This window comes from Cyprinus carpio, chromosome A9 (genome assembly GCF_018340385.1).
Source record: "Cyprinus carpio isolate SPL01 chromosome A9, ASM1834038v1, whole genome shotgun sequence".
Classification (NCBI taxonomy): Eukaryota; Metazoa; Chordata; class Actinopteri; order Cypriniformes; family Cyprinidae; genus Cyprinus; species Cyprinus carpio.
Genome location: NC_056580.1, coordinates 17,645,994 through 17,665,467, shown reverse-complemented (window position 1 = coordinate 17,665,467; position 19,474 = coordinate 17,645,994). Strand labels below are relative to the sequence as shown.

General features: G+C 37.7%; 1 protein-coding gene across 1 annotated transcript in view; it reads right to left on the bottom strand.

Annotated features, from left to right (window-relative positions):
* LOC122146136 (dachshund homolog 1-like) overlaps positions 1-18,762 on the bottom strand; it is a 108,093-nt gene extending 89,331 nt beyond the window's left edge. The window contains exon 1 of the mRNA XM_042763854.1: positions 17,925-18,762. Within this exon, the coding sequence (XP_042619788.1) occupies positions 17,925-18,502 (578 nt within the window). The 5' untranslated portion in view covers positions 18,503-18,762. The remainder of the gene's footprint in view (positions 1-17,924) is intronic.
* Between the last annotated feature and the right edge of the window lie 712 nt (positions 18,763-19,474).

Genomic DNA, 19,474 nt, shown 5'->3' with positions numbered 1-19,474 from the left:
AGGAGATCCGTTATTAGTAAATTCCTGCTTGCATTTTCTGAAGTCTGTACAGCAATAGAATTATCCGCCAAGCTAAGGTGCTGTATACTGTGCAAAACGCTAGCTTCGCCAAGTATGTCATCATCCCAAAAAGTTCTTTGTGCAAACTTTTCCCATTAATTATTACATCTTTGGAGATTTGATTCTTCATGCTCTGGGGAATCATTGCTATGTTCTTGGTTTAGCTGAAATATAAATGTCTCCTATAATCCTATTTGTCCACTTTAGAATCGGGAAGATAAAAATCTTTATTATCTAGGGGGAGGGTTCAAGGGACCCCAGCTCAGTGCTTTCAGCTTGAAATGCTATCATCTTCAAAGGTAGAAGAGGATGTCAATTTAAAATCAGAAATGTATCAGGGATCTCTATGCTCCTTAAAGTACAATACATCTCCACTGATTAAAATACATCAAAGCCTCGTCATTCGTTCCTCTGAGCAATAAGGGTGGATTTTAATTGCAAAATGTTAAACCTCACAATTAAAGGCTTTGTGCTTCTTAAAGCTAGCCCAAACAGACACCGAGAGAGCAGCATACAAATGAGCCGGTGAGAGGGAGAGAGGAGAATTAAATGATAGCATTAAAAGCAGCCTGCTAAATGATAACGCTGTAGAAGACCAATCACGGCACGCACCGATAATGCTACAGTGAAATATGTCAACAGATTGCACTTTCACAAGCTATCATTTTTCTCTTAAATTAAAGCCATTTCTTTAAAGGAAAATCCATGCTCAAGTGGCTAAAACAGGTGCTTGTGGCGAGAACACTAGTGTGCCTGCCAATGATAAGGAGCTCGACATGACGCGATCCTGCTATAAAACAGTTAACACTGCCAATGCAAACAGTTACTCAATTTACAGCCTACAGCCATGAAAAAGTGCTATAAAGTTGTTACCGGATTGCTGCCATCAGATTATAGGTGCACAATGCAAAACCTACCAGGCAAAAATCTTATTTGGGATTGACAAAGTAAAAACTCTAAACCACAAAGTTATATGCCTGCTAAATTGATGCAACCCAATCATGAGCCAGACATAAAAGTATTATGAAGTATTTCACGTATTTGAGGGAGCATCAAGTAACTATTCATTATATATATATATATATATATATAATGTAAAGGTTATATATATATATATATATATATATATATACATACACAACTCATTTTTGTAAGTTACATTTAAAATTAAAATTTACATGGCTAAAAGTTGCAATTTAATTTTTTTTTAAAAATGTAAAGGTTTAAATAGTTTGCCACTAAAGAAGCAATGCTTGTGTGACTGAAACTAATATGCAACCAGTTACACATCAAAACCTTTTTGTATAACACATAATGAAGAGAAGTAATTAGCAGGCTCTAAAATAAAAAAAATAAAAATATATATAAATATATATATATTTTTTAAATAAATAAATAAATAAATAAAAAATTGCCTATCTACGAATTCCCCACAAACACATCATGCAGCATTAATTAAAAGCCTGTGATAGACACGGCATGCTTCTAACAGACCTATCAACAATGAAATTAGGATTCGCTGGCAAAAGAGCATTCCAGGGTCCCTCGGAGTAACTAATGAAAAACACTTTCATGGCTAACCCATCAAAAAAGCCTGGCTGGAGGAGAGCGGAGCAGCGTAGAGCTCCAGCAGCAGGATGTCATGTGAGGGTCTGGAACGTGCGACCTCTCATTTCATCCTTTAATAAAGTCGCACCCAGGTGGCCATGATGCCTTACAGTTGCCTGGGGCTCGCAAGCGCTAAACAGGAGCTTGGCTCAATGTCATTACCCTACATCGCTCTCTTCCCTGTTTCCGGCATTAAAACCTGCATGCTTTGTTTTCCATTCCATGTCACAATTTGAAAGTCTGTTATCAAGATCAAAACAAATCTCAGTTGGTGAAACTTGTTCCATTGCCTCACTGATTGACTTGCAGAGCACTCCAACGGCAGTTGTGAAATGATGAGGTGAGGAAATAACTTAACTAAAAACAAGACTGTGGGATCAGTATGAGGTTAAAGCATTGGTTAAGTCTAGGGTAAGATGACTTGGTTGGAATGTTGAAATCCTTGCCTGCTTAACATGAACACAAACCAAAATCAAAATCAACAACAACAACAAGTAAGTCCCTAAAAGGGCCTTGGTACTTAAATGCTACATACTTGCAGCTGACAGACTGCAATGAAATTAGCCTAGAGGTGGTCATTTTTCAACTTGCTACGCTAATTCAAACACAAACACTGAAAGAGGCCTGGGATTTCATTGTGCAAATGATCTGCGTGTAATACTTTCATAACTTCCTGTGTGAAAGGAGCCCGTTGGCCAAGAAGCCAGAAAAACTTTCAGGTTATCAGAATTTCTGTAGGCTGTTTCTTTAATTAGCGCCCACAATTTGCGTTCACATAATGTCATGGAAGGATAATGGAAAGTTAAATAAAGTTCTCCTCGGGCTCTGCACTGTTCCAATAAACAGAATAAGTGCTTATATTGACAGATGAAAAGATACCTGTCTGGTTTACTGCTCATTCTGACAGTAACTTAACACCAGCACACACCCACACATCTGTCAAATCGAGGCTTTATGCTGTAATTGCAGAAGAAGGAAACTGCCTTTTTCAAACAGTTTTCAAACAGACGGCAAATTGCATTTATTCCGCAACATGCATGCAGCTTCAACAGTTTCCTGTCTTTGATTTATGTGTCCAGGTCTTTCATAACTTTCGAATTCATCAAACCGAGTGAGAACACTTTTTCAAACATGGCCTTCCTAATTAGAATTATTGTAACTCTGACAAACTTTGGACAGAGATGCCACTTAACTGCCTTGTCAGGCCCTGGACTCACAGCCTGAATACAGATTCTCCACCTGTCCGCCTTTCTGTATTGTTCAAACTTTTCCACCATACACCTATTTCCCCAGTGGGAAGCAGGTGGTGTGTGGAGGTGTTTACGGAGAGAGTCTAACTGACAGCTGGCGGGAGGAGACTCAAACAGCTGCAGACGAGTGAAAAAAAAGCGGGGGGGAGAGAGAGAGAGAGAGAGAGAGAGAAGGCAAACATCTCTAATACCCTCAGGGTTGTCAACTCCAATCCCCCAACCCACAATGCTTTTAACCAAGCAAACAGAGGAAAAACTGTTGCTATCTCAAGACATCAGAGTCTTCAACCGAACTCCCCCAATCTTGGAGCGATTTCGCAGGCTTGAAATGGGCCGATAAGAGCAGTTACAGTATGGTGGATGGGAAAATTGCGTTGATTTCTCCTTTCAAGGAGGGCAGTATCAAAACACACCAGATCAACTTCTATACTGCTTTGTTTTGTTCTGCCAAGGTGTTGGAGACTCTTTCCAAATTTCCTGGGGCTGAAGGGAGGGGGTGGTGCTGGGTGGGTGAGTGTTGTGCGAAAACCGATTCCATGCAGATAAATCACTTGTGCAGATCAAAAGACAAATCGACGTCAAAAGACAAAAGATGCTGACGAGCGGAGAACAATAGAAAATGTGAGAAGTGGGGATCACAGCAGACGGCCGTAGGGATCCAGCTGTAAAGGAGACATGCCGTTTTTTTGAGCAGAGTGTGGCTAGGCAGGTGATCCTTGACAAGTTAACCGAGCACTTCTGATCACATACGCCCGCAACAGTCGTTGCGGTTCACACCAGAGTTGTGCAAAATTTAGAACTGAAGAATTGGCTCCCTTTCAGTTTATGGGTGTAAACTTGAACTGAATTGCATTCTGAGAAATTGAGTGTTTGTCCACAAATGCTAATTTCTTAAATATGATAAAAACTATCAGTAACTATATATATATATATATATATATATATATATATATATATATATATATATATATATATATATATATATATATATATATATATAAACTAAATACAAATTTTTGTAAGTGGCTTTTTAAAAAATGGTGTTAACATTTTAAAAAAATACAGTTATATACATTTCTTTGAATTTTAATTCATTTTAATTCTACTTCATTACTTTAAAATTTTAATTCTTCAATCTGTTTGCTACCTCAATTAAAAATTAAGGAAATACTTAGGGATTCAACAGTCCTTTTTAATTCAGTTCAGAATTAAGCACTGGGGCCAGATTCATGAAAATCATCTTAAGAAAGAAGTTAAGAAATTTCTTACGATAAATTTGTTCATAAGAATGTCATAAGAATGTTCAATTCTGAAGTGCAATTCTTGAAAAAAAATTTTTTTTTACTTGGAAAAAAAAGGGTAAGCGTTGATGCTATCTACTCATGCTCATCTATTAATAATGATATGCATTATTTGCAGCTAGTGTTATGTTGTAATGTTTAATATTAAAAATAACCTAAAATCCTAACTTTAGGAGGTTATTTACAATGATTTCTAAGGACATTATTTTTTAGGAATTCAGGTCCTTCTTAAGTTTTGTCTTACAAAGCATTGTTAAGATGTTTTTGGGAATACAAAATGCTATGACCTTTTATTCAAAACAATAAGAAGAAAAACAGCATATCTGTGAATCTGAATCCTTGTTCACTTATTCTTTTCTAAAAATAAGTAGAGGGAACTAGCAAAGGACAGTTTGTTTGGGATGCACAATAGCATAGCTTCTTCAGAAACAAAAGGCAAGCAAAAGCTAAGAAGAAAAGTACAACATCAGGCACTAATCACTGCGCTATTCACAGATACCACTAGAAAAAGTAACATATCACTTTTATGGGCCATGTTCTCCTACCATTAACAGTTAGCGAAAAAGAAGAGGCCATATGAGCACAACCTTGAAATGAAACGCCTGCCATGGTTAATCATATTCGGTTGTAAATTAGCTTTAATAATACATCGGCTAACACATTTTCCACACACACCACTTTAAATAGTTAGCATGATGCAGCCATTGCTTACAAGTGCAGGGCCAAAAAAGAGATGCAAACTAGTTTAATCAAATAGGGCTGAGATTGGGTCAGTACATTTCCCTAATAGATTTGGATAGAGGGTCAGAGACACTTTTAGGTGTCCGCTAGTGGATTTGCATGAATGTAAATTTACTCTTCTGGGTCGCATGGTAGTATAAATAGCCCCAAGTTCCTCAAGCCGTCTCTATTCTAAACAGCAGTTATTCAGAACAGCTGCTGTAATGGTGAAATGAAAGGGGGATGGCAGGGGGAAGGTTCCTCTTGCCACAACAAAGGAAGGATATCCCACTTAGATTTTTACTTCTCCCTTTCTTCTACCTTTAGCGGGTATATCAGAGAACAAACAGTGCCTGAAGCTGGTAGCCACCTGCAATGTATTCCCCCACCCCCATTAAAGTCCTTCACAGAAATCAGAATTTAATAAATCACCCTGGAGTCTGACAGAGTTTATCTCAAGGGGTCGCTTTGACTCGGGAGGAGCCGCTATAGACAGACAAAGCCTAGGCCGATAAGACGTGAAATTAAATACAGTTAGCAGTTGGAAACAAAGGACGGAATGTGTCACAAGCCACTACGTAACCACCAAAAAGCTTATTGCTGAAGAAACGGCAGAGACAGGAGGTGATTCATTTCAGTTTGCACACATTTAACCTCATTTGCATGCTTACTGTCAAAATATCTCTCTGTCACTGATACGTTCAAGAGCTTTCATTAAGGCCTGAAGTTGACATCCTTTTTATTGAGGCATGGCATATAAATCATGGCCGTCGCACACCTGCACATCTTGATTGGAGATCTTGCTCTATCATGTTATGGTTCCTTTTAAACACATGACAGGGATGACACCATTCATCGCTTAAGGTAAGGAGAGAGTTATGGCAGTGTGGTTTATCTCTGTGTGAACAAATTTTCTTATTTAGCGTGTTGAAATACAGATTATTTACCACAACGATTATTTTTTGCGTAACTAGCACGACCAAATAGAACTGCAACAAAACTGACTGTTTTAAAACAGGTTTCCTGAACACTGCCACTGGTTGGAAAATTGGTATTCCCACCCCCAAACTCACTATGTTGGCTGGTCAGGATGTTTATAAAAAAAAAAAAAAAAAAAAAAGAGCAACCTTTGGAAAGTGCCAGAGTCGCAAAGTTTACACTTTTTGGCATCTTGTATTAGGGAAATGCAGAATTCAATTAGTCTCATACACAAGTTTTTATACAGTCTGGGGTTATGTTTAGAGGTGCTTTCATTTACTAAACATTTTATTGAATGAATCAAACTGTACAAATTCATATGAAGACACCAACTAATTAGGCTGTCATGTGATCAGGGTTTTTCTTTTTTTTTAAAATGATATTAATATGACATGGCACATAACAGTTATTACAAACCTAATATGACAGAGCATATGATTAGAAACAGCAATCCAAGATTTGAAACTTGGATTTAAAGTTGCTCTGTTGTGTGGATCTCAGATCTTCACATTTAATATTGGCCAACCAAGCTGTCTCAGCATCTTAAGCTGGGATATAAAAAATTTAACATAAAAATGGCATGTTTCACCTTTAAGTTACATAGGTTAAAAATGGGGAAAAGAAACTACCACCAAGACAACTGTAGGGCACATTACATGTCAGCTAGTGTCCACTGCTAGCATACTAATGGTGTGTTGATGTGCTAGTAACATACGCCTGCTCTAATGAAAGAGGTGAGTTTGAAATTTTCAATGAGCACTTTGGCCCTGTCTTTTATTAATAACACTCCAGGGTCCAGGAGGGTGCGAAGCAAAATGGTGGGAACGGGCTGACCTGCGGGCCGCACCTAATCTGTCCCGATTCAGTCCGCGTCACCGACGACCTCGCTCGCTATCTGTTTCTCAAACTGATGCCTTCCTGCTGGGACGGGGTGGCTGGAGAGCTGTCAGCGTGCTGCCCTTTCTGGAGCGCTCCGCTATCTTTGCCTGCACCAGTCCACCGTGGCCTGTTGAAAAGAGCTGTCATAGCCTCGCAAGTCTCAGACATTCCTATTGGCTTGACCCTGACCCTTTGAGAAGCACACCTTTAATTATCCTGTCTCAAATCTCCTTCCATGGCAAAATGAATATACATATCATAGCCGTGATCATGTGTGCTATTCTTTTAAAGTACGCATTTGAGGGCCCCACTCAAAGCTGTGTGACTCTTGGAATAATATTAGACTATTTGGAATGTGACTGTGAGACTAGCAAGAGACACAGCTGCAGAAGAGCTTTCTTTATCAAGGGAAAATTACATAATGCCCCAACAACTATAAGCTGTTTCCAGCACTCCACTACAATACTTAAAGTATAAAAACAGCAGGGAAGACATAAATATGATGTATTGTTTTAGCTGCCTTTCCCAATATCCTCCCATTAAACATCTATGTTACTGATAGGAGTGTAAAGACACTTTTGATCCGTGTAATCAGATCGGTGGGCTTGCTTTTGTCTCACATTCCTTTTCTGACATTTGAAAGGTCAAGAGTGTGAGGACATTTGATAACTGCAAAATACTCCTCATACTCCATTTTACAACCCTTAATCTGCCGTCTCAGGATTGGTAACATAGCATTTTATCTTTGGGAGGAGGGCTGGAGAGACTAGTGAACTAAATCTGTTCGCATTTGTTCAGCATAAGTTGAATCTTTAAGAATTCACTGCAATGAAGACAAAAACTGATAACGCTCTGACCCCAATAAAAGGTTAAGTTGCTACACAGAAATACATGCTTGCTAAGAGAGCCAAACTACTGTACCATAAATAATGAGTGAGGTTTTCTCTTTTTTTTTTTAGACTTCAGGAAAGTGTGCATTGTCGACACTGAACATGTAGCGTGGGTTTGACCCAAATATTTACACAGTATCACACATATCTAGAGCGCTGTTTGTTCCAAATGCAGATAAAAAAAAAAAAATCCCTATCACTAATACACAGACTGACAGTTTGTCAGGAACCCAGACAAAATATAATTTTATATATAAGTACCTATTGTATTTATATATTTTATTCATTTATCCTCAGAGCGATCAGAGTGATAATAAGAAGAACTTACAACAAAGGAAATGACAGTCTTTATCTGTTCAGTCTGTATCTTTATCTATTCCTGTTGTTGTTGTTTTGTCAAGGCTTTGCTGTCCTCTGTACAGCACACAAGGCTTTCCGCTGTGCTCCCAGCACCGTGGTCCCTTCTCCCTCCTCTGCAGGACAGTCTTTCCCATTAAATAAGTCCTATTCCACTTAATGGCAACCTTGGGAGATCTGTAGCGCTTGAAAGCACCGGCACTTAACACTTTGTAGTCAGAGAAAACGTTTCTTTTTTTTTCTTTTTTTTTTGATCTGCTCATGTCATTTAATCATCCGTATTCTACCGAGCTACTCAGAAACAATTTTGCAGGATATTAACTTCTGGCTAAACCCTGCTTGTGCCATTTGTGGTTCCACTCAACCAATAGTCTCAAGGGGGCCAGAGCCCTCCTCACAGCTGTAATGAGCTTTACTGAGCTGAATAAAACAGTTAATAGAAAGGTAAGATCAAAAATGCATGAATCATGAAATATTAGCCAGATCCCAATGAAAACGGCTCTGGTTAAGTAGACGTAGATGTCTGTAGCATTTTTGGGCGACTTCAGTAGTGCAAGAGACAGTTTAATAGCTTATTGAATAGATATACCATACCTCCTCCATGTATAAAGTTACTTAAGTGCTCGCCTGCAGGGAGAACCATGTCAAATCGCATTGAAAATACCTTTGAGGAGCAAATTGAATGTATTAGCTTAAAGGGAGGTGATGTCTATGGGGACCGCTGACACTTAATACTGAATTATCCTAGACAAAATACAAAGTAAAGTGATTCACTGTTCTGTCAACCCCCACCCCACCCCCAAAAAAGATACATAAAAAACTATTTTCTGTTGGTGAGAAAACCTACTTATTACTTGGTTGGCATACACAGAATACACAGACAGGCCGTGCCGTCCCATGAAAACCATTTTTGTTCCATTACAAAAAACTAGGTCATCCTCTCGTAATTGTCAATCATGCAATAAATCTTTCTGTGCCGCAAATGAATACTGCACTGGGACTGAAACAAAGCTTATTGGCATGCAGTGTCAGCTTGACTTAATTCATTCTCCTTTTCAGCCGAGCCTATTCATATGTGAAGTTTACGGATATCACACTGCCTGTTCCAGAGCGGGATAATGGATGTGGACAGACACATTATGCTGGGAATGTTGTATTAGCACAGCGTAAGCTGTCTGAATGGAGACACAGCTCACAACAGAGTTTTAAATGTGAGACCGGATCCACAACTAGAATAAATTATCCTTCTTTAAGACTCTTTGGAAGAATATTCTCTCCCGAGCACATGAATGTAAATGTGTGAATGTATGTACAACCATGAACCTCTTCTTCAATGGCTCTTAAAATGAAAACAACAAGCAGAACTTTCAAGGGAATTGTTTTCTCTGAATCATCTGTTAGTAACGTCATGTCTTAAAATAAATCCAAGATCAAAATCATTAGTAACGTAATCCTTTCTGGTGCAGTAAGAGCATGGGATGGAAAAGACTTGAGCATGTCTTAAAATTAATAGCGGTAATGCAAAGACAACAATGGGTATCATGGGAAAGAAAAAGCACAAAAGAGAGCTCTTAAATGTCTCAACAGTTTCTTTTTTTTCTCCTGGGAAAAAGACCCCATCAATCTCCACCTCAGTTTTAGAAGAAATGTTATTCAATATCAAGATTTCAATATAAAGTCTCACATTTCCCATCAGATTACAAATTATGTGAACTATGCATTTCATGTTAATTTCTCAGTTACAAATTCAGATTTTTTAAAATTAAATATATCTTTATAATTACTTGTAGGACAAAAGATCTCATACAAAGTTGAGAGAAAGTCTCCTGAGCTTTGAAAGAGCCACTTCTGAGAAATAATATTTTTCTTTTTGACATGATCTGTTTCTCCACTCTGGTCTCCGCCCAAAATAATTTGTAAGAGACTGTGAAATCATAAGAAATTGTTGAGTTGAGGAAAAACATATAACAAAAACAACCCCAACTAAACCTATTTATATTATATATATATTATATATATACATATATAATTGATACTATATTTTTGTATATATATATATATATATATATATATATATATACGAATTATTACAAGTTATTATAAGACTGTGTTTGTGTTTCTGAATATTTTTGTACATTCCAAGTCATACAGTGACTCTCATACGAATTATTACAAGTTATTATAAGACTGTGTTTGTGTTTCTGAATATGTAATTGTTCAACCACTCAAAGCCTTGAACACAATATCTGTGCCTGCTAACTGTCAGCAAACTGTCAGTCATTAAGAAGAGAGTAATAATAGCCAGGTACCACAGCCACTTGCTCTGAAAAAAAAAAAAAAAAAACTCTCTCTTTTAAAAAAGAAATCTTAGCAAGAAGCTGACATTTGAGTCAGGAGGAGAAACTCAAGCGGAGCATCATAGAAAGAGTTATCAGAATGGCTGTCTCACTGGACTTAATCAAAAGCAATGTGAAAAGTGCTGGACTGCTTTCAAAGGAACAACACCTTTGTTTGCTGATAATGAAATACAGAAAAGCCCATGGAGGGTTTCGGAGGGTTTTGGGAAATACATACTTTGTACTACGGTTATTAAAAAAAATCCATTTGTTTTAAATGGACTGCATGCCACTGTTGGGATGTTTCCCCTGGATAAAGTAGTGTGCTATGTGACACTCATTCACGGTGGCCTTCTTCTGGCATTCTATGATCAAGATACAAGGTCTCTTAACTGTTTGTTTGCTTTCATAAAAAGCCTACAGCAGCCATATATTCAAGTGGAAGAGAAAGCTGAACACATTGCATGCACTTTTTGAGGAATCTAATCAAAACACTTAACACTTACATGTTTACATAAATGCAATAGACAAATTAAAAATATATAAAAGCTACTGAATAAAAGGAAATATGTGACCCTGGACCACAAAACCAGTCTTAAGTGTCAATTTTAGAAATGTTATACATCATTTGAAAGCTGAATAAATAAGCTTTCCATTGATGTATGATAAGACAATATTTGGCCGAGATACAACTATTTGAAAATCTGAAATCTGAGGGTGCAAAAAAATCTAAATATTGAGAAAATATTTTAAAATTGTCCAAATGAAGTTCTTAGCAAAGCATATTACTAATCAAAAATTAAGTTTTAATATATTTATGGTAGAAAATTTACAGCATATGTTCATGGAACATGACCTTTACTTAATATCCTAATGATTTTTGGCATAAAAGAATAATTATTATTTTTGGCTATTGCTACAAATATACCCCAGCGACTTAAGACTGGTTTTGTGGTACGGGGTCACATATGCAAAAAATATTGCTCCCTCAAAAGGCTGCAAGAATGAGATACAAACACACAAACAACTGCATCAAAATTGGCAACATATGGGATCCTCAGTGGGAATGAGCACCGAAATTTGGCTTTTCTATTATAATTCAATTGTGTTAAATTGACTTGATAGGCTTCTGTGCAGCCCGTGAGGATTCCAGATTCATAAGAGAGGCCTGGAGTCTCAGCTTTGTCAAAGGCCCATAATGCTTTGAGCTTTGATAGAGTTCCATTCTATTCTCAAGTGTCATTAGCTGTGGGCCAGGTAAAGATTAGATAACAATCAGAACTTTATGAGATACCTTTAGAGGTGTTAGGAGTCTTTTGTCACACTGCTGAGAAAGGAATGTGAATAATTTTTTTTTTTTTTAAATTATAATTTCCTCTTTTCTTTCATTCCTTTGAATTATCAGAGTGAGGACTCTTCAGTTGTTTTGGCAGTACAGAAAAAAATGTAAATGTATTACTAAGGAGCAAAGAAAAACTCTTAAAATGCCTTATTAAGCATATTTCATGGAGTATTCATACATTACTAAAGTATAATGTATGGCGGAATTCTGAAAGCAGTTTTATCAAAGGGACTTTAATAATATAATTCATTTTTGCCGGAGAGCATGAAGTGAATTTAATTGAGAACGCTATTTATTTGGTCCGAGGAAAAGAGTCTCAAGCACTTCAGAGCTCTTTGTTTTTCTTTAATGGAATCATGGTGCTCTCATTGCGCTGTAAAGTGGCGCTTGTTCTGACCTAAATGAAAACAGCCTCAAGATCTCAGCGGTCACCTGTCCTTCACTGCAGTCCCGCCAAAACCTGCTGACGTCATCTCCGAGCTTCCTGCACCTCACTGATGCTGTTTATGACTGCGGTTCAAACTTAAACATCCAGCTTTTGCTGTCTCCTTTTAAAACCGCAGAGCTCATAAAACATCCATCATGACTTTCCTCCATTTTATAACAGCGTAAATATCACTGGTACAGGGTAGTTTTCCCATCATTTTCTTTTATCACAGTAGAGTGGGACAAGAAGAGGCCATTAAGTTCAAACAACACAGATATTTCCGTGATAACATGAAAAAGTTTATACAGGAGGAGATTCATCATTTGATAGGATCTTGAGGGGGGCGGGGGGATTTCTGGAATCTTATTTGAGATTGCTTCCCTTATGTATTCTTCTCCTTTTTTTTCCCCTGTCAGTTTCAACTTGAAAATTAAGCCAGGGAAAATTAACTCCTGATACGGCTATGCTGAATTAGACAGTTTAAAAAAAAAACACTTTTTAAGGATTCCAGCCTTGTCATTTTCAATTTTCTGCTCTTTGGACATGGTTGTATTCAGATTCCCGAACATCTACTCAGCATATCAATCCTAATTAGACAATCTGGGTCTGCGAAAGGATGAGAGCTGAGTTATTTGCATAATTTAATCATAAATACTCAGCGATACATATTTCCGAATGCATTTGTACAATCATCTTTCTAACCTTAGGGCAAAAATATTAATATGATTAGGCTATAATTCTTTAAAAAAGGAGGAAAATAGGAAACCAGAAAGTGCACTCTCTTTTTAAACTCCAGCTTTGGGCTATATGAAAAATTAATTAATTTCTGGGGAAAATCAATTTTTTTATGTGACCATATTAGACAGAGCCGAGCTAAGGCCCGGAATTGCTCTCCAATCAAGAAATCTCATCTGTTCCCTCTAACTTGTGTCAGTAGTGGTTAGTGTCCCTGCACAAGCGTCAGTGATCTGCACACTGCTTCCTAAATATGCTGTAATGTGGAAGGGATGGTGGCTAAAGACATGCCAGGGCTTGGAGTCAAAGAGCTCGTAATGCATTGCTTTTTCCACCAGCAGTCTGTCTCAGGTGGAAACTTCGGAGGCTAGTTTCACTGTCCTGTCTAATTTCATACAGCTGGTGGGCAGAAAAAAAGAAACCTGCAGATGATTCGACACGGTAACTCTTGCTTGTTTGATTTGAGACTGATTGATGACTCACACCCTCACCACAAACTGTACTAAGAATCATGAACGTCTGCTATTTGCACAATTAACGACCAGTCATATTTCTAATTTACAAGGATAGTTCATCAAAAAAAAAAAAAAAAAAAAAAACTCTGGGTCCCACTTTATATTAAGTGGCTTTAACTACTATGTACTTACATTTAAATTAATAATTTGGTACAATGAACTTACTGTGTTCAAACATGTACTTTTTTGTACTAATGTACTATTTTCAAAAATATCTGCATTTAACTAAATCTGTTTTCTGATTCTGAAAATCAGTGTTGTTTTACACCCTATTGATTTTCATTGTATTACACAAACATTATACAAAAAATATCTTGTGTTCTGCAGAGGGAAAAAAAGATTTGGAATAACATGAGGGTGAGCAAATAACGGTAGATTTTAATTTTTGAATATCAGTTTTTCATTTTCATTTTTGGCTGAACTACCCCATATATGCTGGTCAAATGTCAAAAACATGAGTTCTGCATATTGAAATTTAAGAGTGTGTGGAAGCACAACAGCTTGTGGAAATGCATCAAATATAAGTGCTTCAAGAAATGTATGTTAATTTTTTTCCCCCTAGAACTAGAGTTTCAAATGAACCTAAGTTAAATACAGAGGTATCAAGTTGCTTTTATCAGTGTCATGTTCATAACAAACTGCTCTTTTACCATCTCCTCTCGCACTGACGACTGATGCCAAGTGCACAGTTAATTTGAACACACATGGCTAATCCTATCAAGGAGAGCTCTAGTGATTCACGGCAATGAAAAAAAAAAAAAAACCGGATTGTTTATCTGCTTCATTTTCAATCTATCAGCACCGATCGCGAGTGAGGAATATGGAATCATACATATGATTTGTAAGAAAGTGCCACAATGAATCTATGATTTTAACAAGCCTTTTAACATGCACCCCCCCACCACTCCAACCCTTTCATCCTAATCAGCATCTGTCTCTCTGTTTTTTGAAGTTATTATCGCCTCAGCTCCCTCTTGGATGTGGTTGCTGGGTGACGGGTATCTTAGCACCCACTCTGACTGGGAATGATTTGAATTCGATCCAAAGATTTCCCATGAGTACCTGTAAACACATCCGTGCCTTGTCGAAAACAAATATATCAGAAGAGCACTGCAAAGAGAGCGAGAGAGGGGGGAAAAAAAGAGCGATAAAATCTGCCACTGTGTTAAGACGCACCCCTGAGTGCTAAACAAAATAATGACGCTCCTCTGTAAATATGCCAGTCTGTGTTGTACACAAACAAAAACATTTTGTCAAATGTGATGCATTTGTGACTTAAGTATAAATCCTTAAAGTAAAATATAAATATAATTAAATAGAAGTGTAAAACATAATTAATTAAATAAAAAGAAACACAAGACATTTTCATTAAATTAAATTTAATTGTAATAAAAAATCTAAAATATGCAAGTGCATTCATATGCATCTATTTAACCTGACTATGTCTGTCAATTAAGCGCCTGGTCCGTACGCAGCCTAACAAACCCTCCGACGTAACAGCTGCCTCAGCACTCACCTCCAGCCCAGCCGCCATGGTGTTTCAATAACCTTTCCTTAGAGTTCAAATGTCACCAGGCGTCAAGAACCGCACCGTCCCACACAGACAAAATGGAAAGGAAAACAAGTAGCTGAAATATTGCTTCTCACGGGGCAGACTCATAACTCCTATGAAAGCAGAGAGATTACAGCCCTGTATCTGTTCGGCGGCAGAAGGTGCGCATTAATCTGGGCCGAGGGTCCCCGGGAGAACAAGTGGGGGGAGCCGGAGAAACACGTCCTTATGCGGAAGGGAGAACAGGGCGAGTCTGACTCTGCTTCACGGGGAATTCTTTTAACATGAGCAGACAAAGATGTAAGGCCACTGTTATCCAAGTAGCAAAGAGGATTATTAGCAGTTCTTCAGCACTCTGAAAGTCGAGCAGCGTGCTGGAAAAGTGAGACCGCAGGAGCTTATGCAATTTTTTTTTTTTTTTTTTTTTTTATTATTATCTTAATTACTACAATGGGAATAGGATCTGAACACAACCAAATCCGGACTCAAACTTGACCACTTATGCTGTTAGTATGTGCACGACAAAATGCACCACACCTCTCACATTCTCATGGCATGATATCATTAATTTCTCCTGTACATATCACTTAAAAAAAACAAAACTCATAATGATTACCATACACTGCTTTAGATAAACTAAATGATCCAGCCTTAAAATTCAACATCTGAGCATGTAACGGCATCCCAAGTCACGTCCATGCAAGAGTTATGACTTAGTGTGCTGACCTTCCCTATACGGAGAACCAAAACAGATGTAGATACATTAAATCCACACTGTAAATAAGAGCCAGTGTGTTTGTGTTCCATCCAAGCAGATACCTTTGTCCATACAAATGATGTAATCCTCCAAATGGGAAGCAGACATGGAGGAGGTGATTGATTTCAGCATATCACCGGCAGTACCAGGTGCTTTCAGAGACAATTACAGGCCTCTCTATGCAGCAGTAATAGGCCAGCACTTTAGCGTCATTAAAGCAATGTGTAGCACTGCATTATCCTTTAACCCCATCACTGACCACTCTCCTTCACAGCCCCGGAGTTCAAACCACACACTCCATCACCTCAGGACCCTGGGATGGTCAGCACAAGGAGGAGGGGAGCCGGACTGAATGCAAGCTCAGGCCCAGAAGGAGCTCGGCACAGACAGACAGCATGGGAAAGACTGAGAGCAGACTGCTCTATTAGCACCACTGCTGGACAAACACACATCGCACTTGTCATAAGACTAGAGGGGAATATTTAAAATGCACATTTTTAGACAAAAATATATAATAAATATGCTGCTTTAAATCAAATCTTCAATGAACTGCATTGATTTAAAAAAAAGAGTGCTATTCATTTGCTGTTACTCTGCAGCTGTCAATGACTAGCTTTAAGAAAAATATGTGCTTCACAAGAAAGAGAGAAAAAAGTATATAATTAGGTCAACAAATCATATTATAATTGTATAAATTTTGCAAAAATATGTTATGTGTTTTTTAACAGAGCTTGACACTGAATAAAATTGGCACTTGTCGAAAACAGAATATCATGTTACAAGTGTGTTATTCTGTTATTCACAATACTATTATTTTAATTAATAGTATTGTGTGAAAACATTATATGATAAAAATATAAAAATAGTTCCTGTCAGATTGCACATTCAGATCTAAAAAGACTGACAACAATATGATGTGCAATTTCTCACAATATTCTCATAAACAACTTGTGATTTAATTTTAAGTTTTTACAGCATTGAAATTCCTCATTATATATAAAACTGTACAACACTCGGGCTAGAATTGCTGCATGCAAGGTGTTTTATGTTTTTGTTTCAGACGAGCTGTCAACACTTTGACATTTTTAAATTAGCTTACTTTTTCTAGTAATTATTGGGCCCATTCGCTTGATCACTAAAGGGTGACATTAAAGTTTCAGGGTGAATTATTCACCAATGTTACAAGCAGTAATTGTTTCCTGTGTGATTTTGTACCTTCAAGCACTGTATCACTCCTGCCATTAAGTATACAAGCACTTATTGACTATGATTTGATTTTTCCCCAGAGGAAGAATACAACTAATACATAGGAAAGGACATTTATTGTAATAATTCTGACAAGCATGCTTTATTTAAATCTGCTCAAATAACAGAAAACCATTTCAAATAAAATTTTCCTCATGTATGCTCAATGTGAGCTCACTATTACTTACATCATGCACAAATGCAGGGGGACTTTAAAGCATCAAATCTGTTAGTAGCAAAAATACATAACAAGAAAAAAAACTCTCATGCTCTATAAATAAACCTATGCATGATTTTCACAAAATACATTTGAGCCAACTGTCATTCATGAATTATTAATTCTCCAAAATATTTGAAAAAAAAAAAGAACACCCTGTATTTTAAATGCTCTACTACAACAATTCAATAAAATGTTTTCATTTATTATATTCAACTTTTCACCATTGCAAAAACTTGAGTTAGGCGCTTTATAGTATTCTACAATCTGTTGCAATTTTTTCTATATGTTTATTATAATTATTTTAATTATAGAAGAACAAGATGTTTTTCTTTGGTGGTTCTTTGCAACACCTTATATTCAGCAGAATTCCCTCTACTTATCTCTCCGTATAGAGTTTTTTAGATCAAAGTTACTGATGTCACATTATAAGTAAAGAACATAAAACTACAGAATAAAAAGTTTTTTATTTATTTATTTATTTTTAATTAAAAAGGTTCTCCTGTGACATCAGACGGTACGATACTTTTGAACTGTAATTGGAACATTTTTTTAAAAAATGTGAATTCAGATCTGAAAGTACTTGCGAATATCCATTACGTTATTTCCACATATTATTAAAATAATTAGCGTAACGCATGAAGTAGCTACATTGGTTTTAATAGCCGTACTTTCTAACGAAAGGTTCACTTTACTTCTTATCTAACTTTTTTCTATTGATTATTTGTTTTGGAGTACTGAAAGAGTGTTCTAACCTGGCATTTGTGCAGTCGTTGTAGAGGGTCTCGAAGTCTTTTCTGGAGATGAGTTTGCAGCGGTTGACCCCGGGCTGAATGGCCCCCAGTCCGCGCAGGACGCGGACCTGCTCCACGTTACACACCACCGGCGTGATCTCCAGCCGCTTGAGTTTGGTGTAAACGGTGTGCAGACCCCCGACCAGGTGTTTGAGAAACAGGTCAAACGCCTGGGGCAGGCAGATGAGCTCCTGTCCTTCCACCGTGAAAGAGGCCACCTTGGCGCCCCTGAGCTCCACCATCCGACACTCATTATTCTGCGGGGTGTTTTCAACAGGGGACGGGGTAGAATACACGGGCGAATACACGGGCTTGCCGGCCAGTGGGATGCTGCTGGTGTTGGTGCTGATCAGATCCGTGCGGAACAGATTCTGGGTCGCTGACTGAGAAGGAGACGCAGAAGTGGCCGAAGGCGAGGATGATGATGCTGCGGTCGCGGAACATGATGATGATGATGCTGATGATGCTGACGAAGAAGTTGAGATCGGACAAGGCTGGAGCAGAGACGATGGGGGAATCAGAGCTGCCGATACGGCCATGGTGTTCTGCACCTATCAAATAAGTTCAGACGGGAAGGAGAGCCAGTATGCAAAAGTAGCGCAAAGAAGCAGAAATCCACCCCCAGTGCGCTCCGCCGACGCGCGAATGGATCTGAAAAGGTGCCGTGCCGAAATTAGGGCTCTGAGAAAGATTGAGAGAGAATGACAGGAAGAAAATGAGCAGAAAAGTGTGCCTCTGCTCTGTGGATGAGTTGTTGTTGTCACAAGGTACAGAGAGGGAGGAGCCACTATCAGCCCTTTGAAACGGAGACATGCACAATCTAATGCGACCCTAGTGGAACAGCGTGCGGAACAGAACCTGCGCTTCTTTTAGGAATGTTCTCTGAAACTCAACTTAATATGACGAGCTCCTCTGCTATATGTCTGGACGCCTCTCTCCTGTTATTGTTCATTATTTGAAAGTTCACCTGAAGTTCACATTTTTTTGAATGAGACGATAAGCAAATTTCATTAATATTGAAGGCTATAAATTTATGCAAAATAAATAAAGAACATTTTAGCTATGTATATAATGATGTGTTACAAATATGTTTGATGTTAATATTAATGAAAGTTAATAATAGATGCAGAAAGTACTGTGAATTGAATCAGTATCATATACAGAACTTCAGGTGAGATACTGGAGGGGATACCAGTGTGAGTTGTAACACCATCAGTTTAGAAATAAGTTACAGGGTGAAATTATTTCAGACATGAGCGCCATCCTCCTGAGGTGACCGTAAAAGTTATAAGAGGATTTACAGGACAAAAAAATAAATTAAAATAAAATAAATAAATAAAATTGGCAAGTAACTTTTCAGTTCTGGTGTATTTGATTTGCCATCAGGTTAATGTACTGTAGGCCAATGTTACATGACAGAACTAGTATCATCTGAATCTGTTCTCCTGTTTAATTGGACACATGGCATCCACACAAGTTTTCAAGTAAAAATATTGAAATATCATGTATGA